Below are 8189 nucleotides of genomic sequence, written 5' to 3' on the forward strand. Positions count from 1 at the left end.
ATGGAGTCTTGTTCTGTCACCCAGGCTGGGGTGCTGTGGCGTGACCTATAATCTCTGCCTCCCAAGCAGTTCCCCTGCCTCAGCCCCCCTCCCAAGTAACTGGGATTACAAGTGCCCACCACCACACCCAGCTAACTTTTGTATTTTTAGTAGAGGTGGGATTTTGCCATGTTGGCCAGGCTGGTCTTGAATTCCTGACCTCAGGTGATGCACCCACCTCAGCCTTCCAAAGTGCTGGGTTTATTAACAGGTGTGAGCCACTGTGCCCGGTCAGTATTTAGCATTCTTATTAATAATAACTTCTGAGCTGCTCCTAGAGTACAAGAAAAAGGAGTTCACAGCACTTTGAAATAGATAAAATTCAGTTGAGTTAGCAGGTAGTAACCTAACTCATTGTTAGTACCTGTTGCTGCTCCTTGTAGACCAATATGAAATTGTTTTCAAACCAAAAGTGTCACTTTTGGCCTTTCACTTTATGCTTCAGACTGAAATGTGGGGATCTAGATGTGCTAATACTTGTCAATAACAACTAACAAGTTTTTCTGTATGTAACTTCTAGGTGAAAGACCCCTGACAAAAGACAATCATCTTCTGGGTACATTTGATCTGACTGGAATTCCTCCTGCTCCTCGTGGGGTCCCACAGATTGAAGTCACCTTTGAGATAGATGTGAATGGTATTCTTCGAGTGACAGCTGAAGACAAGGGTACAGGGAACAAAAATAAGATCACGATTACCAATGACCAGAATCGCCTGACACCTGAAGAAATTGAAAGGATGGTTAATGATGCTGAGAAGTTTGCTGAGGAAGATAAAAAGCTCAAGGAGCGTATTGATACTCGAAATGAGTTGGAAAGTTATGCCTATTCTCTAAAGAATCAAATTGGAGATAAAGAAAAGCTGGGAGGTAAACTATCCTCTGAAGATAAGGAGACCATGGAAAAAGCTGTAGAAGAAAAGATCGAATGGCTGGAAAGCCACCAAGATGCTGACATTGAAGACTTCAAAGCTAAGAAGAAGGAACTGGAAGAAATTGTTCAGCCAATTATCAGCAAACTCTATGGCAGTGCAGGCCCTCCGCCAACTGGTGAAGATGATACAGCAGAAAAGGATGAGTTGTAGACACTGATCTGCTAGTGCTGTAATATTGTAAATACTGGACTCAGGAACTTTCGCTAGGAAAACATTGAGAGAACTTAAGTCTCGAATGTAATTGGAATCTTCACCTCAGAGTGGAGTTGAAAATGCTATAGCCCAAGTGGCTGTTTACTGCTTTTCATTAGCAGTTGCTCACCTGTCTGGGTGGGGGGGAGAAGAATTGGCCATCTTAAAAAGTGGGTAAAAAAACCTGGGTTAGGGTGTGTGTTCACCTTCAAAATGTTCTATTTAACAATTGGGTCATGTGCATCTGGTGTAGGAAGTTTTTTCTACCGTAAGTGACACCAATAAATGTTTGTTATTTACACTGGTCTAATGTTTGTGAAAAGCTTCTAATTAGATCAATTATTTAGGAATATAAGGCCAGATTGTTGTGTGTGGGGTGAGGGGAGGGAGTGTTTGGTATGCTGGGATATGGAAACACTTCTATTTAATGCTTCCGGGGAATTTGCTCCGCCTCTTCCCCAAGTGATCCTTCCACCTCAGTCTCCCACCTGATCACCACCATGCTCAGCTTTTGCCTTAATCTAAGAGGAGAGAAGTTAATCCATACCTCTACCTAGGTGAGGGGCATTTCAGTGCCCAAGAGTGGGGTTTTCTTCAACATACTTGGTTTCCTATTTCCCTTATCTTTCTAGAACTGCCCTTCTGGTGTTTTTAAATTATGCTTCATAGGTGCTTGGATTCTCTGAGAATTGGCGGAATGAGTGATCACTGGTATTAACTTTTTTTTTTTTTTTTTTTTGAGACGGAGTCTCGCTCTGACACCAGGTTGGAGTGCAATGACATGATTTTGACTCACTGCAACCTCTACCTCCTGGGTTCAAGTGATTCCCCTGCCTCAGCCTCCTGAGTAGGTGGGACTACAGGTGCCTGCCACTATGCCTGGCTAATTTTTTGTATTTTAGTAGAGACAGGGTTTCACCATGTTGTCCAAGATGATCTTGATCTGATTTCGTGATCTGCCCTCCTTGGCCTCCCAAAGTGCTGAGATTACAGGCATGAGCCACTGTGCCCAGCCACTGGTATTAACTTGACATAGTCAGATTGAATTTGTAACTTTAGGATGTAAAGGTATATTGTGAACCCTAGCTGCGTCAGAATCTCCATGCCTGAAATTTCTCATTAGTGGTACTGGGGTGGGATCTAGGATGGTGACACTGAAACTACACTAAATCCCCTCACTATGGGTGGGTTAAAGGCAGTGGTTTGTGTCAAAATCGGTTTCGGATTACTTAGATTGCCTTCTTGAAGAAAAGAATAGTATGATCAGTAAAGGGTAGGCTGGTGCTAACATGAAATCCAGTATTGTGGCCAGGTCTGGTGGCTCACACCTGTAATCCCAGCAGCGCAATGGTGCAATCTTGGCACACTGCAACCTCTACCTCCCAGGTTCAAGCAATTCTCCTGCCTCATCCTCCCTAGTAGTTGGGACTACAGGTGTGTGCCACCATGCCTGGCTAACTTTTTGTATTTTTAGTAGAGACAGCTTTCACCGTGTTATCCAGGATGGTCTCGATCTCCTGACCTCACAATCTGCCCACCTCAGCCTCCTAAAGTGCTGGGATTACAGGTGTGAGCCACCATGCCCAGCCAGTTCTGCAACTTTTGTTTAACCTTCTGCAACCTATTGCAACCTTCTTGTGAGTAGCATTCAGTACACTAATCCCACCTCCTAGGTTTGTATTGCTGGTAAAGACTTTTTATATTAATATAGTGGAGGTTTTTGCATTGAGCAACAAAACTTTACTGCAGTTTGCAAACCAGTCACTGAAAGTCATTCCCAAGAGCTCTGAGAGGCAATATAGCAAGGTGTATGCACATGAATTACTTGTATTAATTTCTTCACCTACCAAAGTAGGAGAAAAACATACAGTGCAGAAGACATTTTGGAGGCATGAAACAGCTAAGGTTTTACTTAACTGTTCTAAAAGTAACTGACAGGTAATGAAAACGTGGGTTTTATTAGTCAACTGCAGTCACAATACAATCATCATAGATTTCCCCTTCTGTATTCATCCCACCAAACACAAAACAGAGCAGTGTATCATCCTGGCTTTCCTCATGTGAGTCACCACTGTGGGTCATTACTGTGTCAGCTGAATCCCCTTTCTCAGTGTCATGGTTCAGACTGAGAGAATTGGAATCTTCTTTCTCAGATGCACATGTCACTGGCCATGGAATGATACACATGGAGTGGTCCAATCGTCCAGCGGGTAGAAAAGTATCAAACTTAAGCAAGGTCCAATGCTGCTTTTCTATGTTGGGGAGGGAAAAGTCTTCGTGTTAAGAAATTTCCAGATAGTGAAAGCCAAAATCTGAATACAATTTTAAAAGTAAAGAAATTTCTAGAAATGCTCAGTCATTTTATTTTGTTTTTTTTTTTTGAGAGGAGTTTTGCTCTTGTTGCCCAGGCTGGAGTGCAATGGCACAATCTCAGCTCACCGCCACCTCCACCTCCCGGGTTCAAGCGATTCTTCTGCCTCAGCCTCCCAAGTAGCTGGGATTACAGGCACGTGCCACCACGCCCAGCTAGTTTTGTATTTTTTTTTGGTAGAGACGGGGTTTCACCATATTGGCCAGGCTGGTCTCGAACTCCTGACCTCATGATCCACCCACCTCGGCCTCCCAAAGTGCTAGGATTACAGACATGAGCCACTGTGCCTGGCCTAATGCTCAGTGATTTACTGTATCAGCTGAGCCCTAACAGAAAATAAAAGGAAAAAAACCTCATGGCAGCATTGCTGCTTTAATGACCTCATCCCGACAGAGCTTTCATTTTTTTGGATTTAGACACAGAGGAACCAAATTGGAAAACCAAAGCACTGCATCACTTTTCAAAGGATATTTAGATTTGTTTAAAGATCCCCAGGGACACCTGCTCACCTGTGTGATACTGGTACATTGTGTCCAGTGCTCCTGCAGGAGTCATTCCACCAAAGATGTACAAGTGTTTTCCCACAGCCACAGCTGAGTGGGCAGCACAGCCTGCTGGAGCCGCGCCAGTGGGACTTAGCTTCTGCCATTTCATGTCATCTGCCAAGAAAAAGAAAGGGCTTTGGCACAACATGGGCTAAGATGTGCTTTCAAACTAACCTATCGACTGCAGTTTGCAAACCAGTCACTGAAAGTCATTCACCAAGAGCACTGAGAGGTTTAGTGCACATAAGAATTACCTGCAGAATTCTGACATCATGATTGGGTAGTCCAGGGAGGAAAGGAGGGAGGAGCTCAGTGATTCCCAGAATCCCAGGCGATTCTGATGTAGGCGGTCTTTGGATCACATAGAAATGTGATACAATCTTTATAATAACAGTCACCTTCAACCATTCACTCGAATGCTTCGAATTACGTCAGTTTCTCTCTCTCTTTCTCTCTCTCTCTCTTCTCTCCCCGCCCCCTCGCTGTGTGTGTGTGTGTGTGTGTGTGTGTGTGTGTTTTAAATACAGTTCCTTAGCAACTTTGTAAGTGCAGGCTAAACAAATTTTGCTCGCTTCATTCTCATAAGAGCCCCACAAAATTGCTATTATTTCTGCCTATCCCCTTGCTTCTTACAAATGAGCAAACAAGAATTTGTTTGTAATTGGTAGAGCTAGGCTGCACTCAGGTTTGGCTCCAAAGCTTGTGTTTTCTACACTGTCACGTGCTGCCTCAGCATCTCCTTCCAACCTATTTTTGTAGGAAAATTTCTCTATCTTTTCAAAGAAGCATTTTTTTTCTTTTGAGACAGGTCTCACTTTGTCACCCAGGCTGGAGTGCAGTGATGAGATCTCTGTTCACTGCAACCTCTGCCTCCAGGTTTCAAATGATTCTCCTGCCTCAGCTTCCCAAGTGGCTTGGATTACAGGTGTGTGCCACCACGCACGGCTAATTTTTGTATTTTTAATAGAGACGGGGTTTCACCATGTTGGCCAGGCTGGTCTCCAACTCCTGACCTCAAGTGATCCACCCGCCTCGGCCTCCTAAAGTGCTGGGATTACAGGCATGAACCACCATGCCCAGCTGAATTTTTTTGGGGGGACAGAGGCTTACAGGCATGAGCCACTGCACCCAGCCCAAATAAGCATTTAAATAAGGCAAGCTATCACTGGATTTTACATTTAGAGAACTACTTGGGTAGACAGGAAAAATAGTCAACAAGTAGCTCCTAACAACAGAAACAGACTTTCTTTTTAAAAATAAGCATGAAGGCCAGGCACGGTGGCTCACGCCTGTAATCCTAGCACTTTGGGAGGCCGAGGTGGGTGGATCACCTGAGGTCAGGAGTTCATGACCAGCTTGGCCATCATGGTGAAACCCCATCTTTTAAAAATAAATAAATAAATAAAAATTTTAAAATTTAAAAAATAAAAATAAGCATGAAAACCCCATCTGATTGCCTGCAAGGAATGGTTTTGTGTAGACAGTTTCCATCTGTCAATGCAAGGCAGAGGCCCTGCATCTCAGGGTAGGAAGGGGGAATCAAGGGGTATGGCCAAAATTCTAGCCAATGCAGGAATCACAAAGCCAGTGTCCCCTGGCCTCAGATGTCATGGAGCTTGGCAAGGTAGCCCGATACACTATGCAGGACTTCCCATGTTCCCTTCTCCCCATTGTTCCAGTTCTTGTAGTCTGGAGCGATGCAAAACATGTTTGTTCATTCATCCATCCACTCAATAATAGATATGGGCCGGGCATGGTGGCTCATGCCTGGAATCCCAGCACTTTGGGAGGCAAAGGTAGGCAGATCCCTTGAGTCCAGGAGTTGGGAGACCAGGCTGGGCAACATGGTGAAATCCTATCTCTACAGAAAACATAAAAATTATCTGGGCGTGGTGGCACGTGTCTGTTGTCCCAGCTACTCAGGAGGCTGAGGCAGAAGAATCACTTGACTTGAGAGGAAGAGGTTGCCGTGAGCTAAGATCACATCACTGCATTCCAGCCTGGGCGACCAAGTGAGACACCATCTCAAAAAAAAGTACTTGTCACCCACTATCTGCCAGACACTGTGCTAAGTGCTAGAAATGTACTGGAGAAAAAAATAGACAAGTTCCCTGCCATCATGGACCTCACAGCTTGACGGAATGGCCCAGAATGAGTCTAGGATCTCCATGGCGTATCAGCCCTTCAGATGCTTAAAGATATTTCTCGTGTTCTCTTTAACCTTTCTCTTCTGTTTTCAACCATTTAGCATGACAAGCATAAAATTCTGGTCATCTACCTCCACGTTATCCAGGCCCTTCATGGGTTAATGGCTAACACGTGAAAGAAATCCAATAGGCCAACACAAAGCACAGTGGGTTGTAATGAAAGGGCAGTGCTGTTGGAAGGACGAGAGACAGTAAATGGCTGGGTCCATAATGAGCACTCAGATTATTTAGTGCTATGGTTTCTTATTATTAATATTCTGTCCAGAGGTGACAGAATCTGATGAAGATTCTGCCAGCTGGGCAAGTTACTTACCCATAAGAGCAAGACTATATTTTCTTTTTCTTTTCTTTTCTTGTTTTTTTTTTGAGACAGAGTCTCTCGCCCCAGGCTGGAGTGCAGGAGTGTGATCTCGACTCATGGCAACCTCTGCCTCCCAGGTTCAAGTGATTCTCCTGCCTCAGCCTCCCAAGTAGCTAGGACTACAGGTAACCGCCAAGCCTGGCTAATTTTTATATTTTTAGTAGAGATGGGATCTCACCATGTTGGGCAGGCTGGTCTCAAACTCCTGACCGTAGATGATCTGCCCACCTCGGCCTCCCGAAGTTCTGGGATTACAGGTGTGAGGCACCGTGCCCAGTTTTTTTTTTTTTTTTTTTTTTTTTTTTTTTTTGAGATGGAGTCTGGAGTGCAGTGGCATGGTCTCAGCTTACCACAACCTCCACCTCCTGGGTTCAAGTGAGTCTCCTGCCTCAGGTGCCCGAGTCGCTCAGATTAGGGGTGCATGTGCTATGACACCAGGCTAATTTTTATATTTTTAGTAGACATGAGTTTTTTATCATGTTGGCCAGGCTGGTCTCAAATTCCTAACCTCAGGTGATCTACCTGCCATGGCCTCCCAAAGTGCAGGCATGAGCCATTGCGCCTGGCCGAGCAAGGCTATATTATTTCAAAGTACATTTTTAAAAATCACTTGAGCACAGAAGTTTGAGACCAGCCTGGGCAACATGGCGAGACCTCATCTCTACCAAAATAAAATTTTATATTAGCCGAGCATGGTGGCATGAACCCGTAGCTCCAGCTATGGGGGAGGATGAGGTAGGAGGATCACTTGAGCCCAGGAGGGCTAGGCTACTGAGATCATGCCACTGCATTCCAGCCTGAATGACAGAGAGAGATCCTGTCTAAAAAAAAATTAACAATTTTAAAAGACAAGCCCCCGTGCCCTGCTTACTTATATCAATGCAGTGGAGATCATCATAGAATTTGTCCCCTGCCAAGCCTCCATGGATGAAGAGCTTTGTCCCTGCTGCCACCATCACATGGCCATGCCGGGGGGATGGAGGATTTCCGAGTGTCTCTGGCTGTGACCAGGTCAGAGTGCCTAGAAAAGTAAATTCAATAACATCAAAAGGCAAAGCTATTAAACAAGAACACAAGAAATAGACTCTGCATCATCTCCCAGCAAGTAGAGATGTCCCATGCAGGAAGCAACCTTGGGGTCATTTACTCCAACTCCCCCACCCAATCCAAGCATCCCTCCTTTTATATCCTATAGTCTGGGTGTGGTGGCTCACACTTGTAATTCCAGCACTTTGGGAGGCAGAGGCAAGTGGACTAACTGAGGTCAGGAGTTCAAGACCAGCCTGGCCAACATGGCAAAACTCCATCTCTACTAAAAATACACAGAGAAAAATTAGCTGGGCATGGTGGCAGGTGCTTAGTAACTCCAGCTACTTGGGAGGCTGAGGCAGGAGAATCACTTGAACCTGGGAGGTGGAGCTTGCAGTAAGCCAAGATTGTGACACTGCACTCTCCAGCCTTGGCAACAGAGTGAGACTCTGTCTCATAAAAAATTAAAAATAAGGCCGGGCTCGGTGGCTCAAGCCTGTAATCCCAGCACT

General features: G+C 44.9%; 2 protein-coding genes across 3 annotated transcripts in view; one reads left to right on the plus strand and one right to left on the minus strand.

Moving 5' to 3' along the window:
• HSPA5 (heat shock protein family A (Hsp70) member 5) overlaps nucleotides 1-1470 on the plus strand; it is a 9176-nt gene extending 7706 nt beyond the window's left edge. Inside the window, exon 9 of the mRNA XM_017549158.2 lies at nucleotides 560-1470. Coding sequence (XP_017404647.1) covers nucleotides 560-1122 — 563 coding nt within the window. The 3' untranslated portion in view covers nucleotides 1123-1470. The remainder of the gene's footprint in view (nucleotides 1-559) is intronic.
• Nucleotides 1471-3096: 1626 nt separating this feature from the next.
• Nucleotides 3097-8189, minus strand: part of RABEPK (Rab9 effector protein with kelch motifs) — a 27995-nt gene continuing 22902 nt past the window's right edge. For both annotated transcript variants that reach the window (XM_017549159.2, XM_017549160.2), the window contains 3 exons: nucleotides 7520-7669; nucleotides 4045-4194; nucleotides 3097-3416 (listed from right to left, as the gene is read on the minus strand). In XM_017549159.2, coding sequence (XP_017404648.1) covers nucleotides 3124-3416; nucleotides 4045-4194; nucleotides 7520-7669 — 593 coding nt within the window. In that variant the 3' untranslated portion in view covers nucleotides 3097-3123. The remainder of the gene's footprint in view (nucleotides 3417-4044; nucleotides 4195-7519; nucleotides 7670-8189) is intronic.

Source organism: Cebus imitator, unplaced genomic scaffold (genome assembly GCF_001604975.1).
Source record: "Cebus imitator isolate Cc_AM_T3 unplaced genomic scaffold, Cebus_imitator-1.0 Scaffold216, whole genome shotgun sequence".
NCBI classification, from domain to species: domain Eukaryota; kingdom Metazoa; phylum Chordata; class Mammalia; order Primates; family Cebidae; genus Cebus; species Cebus imitator.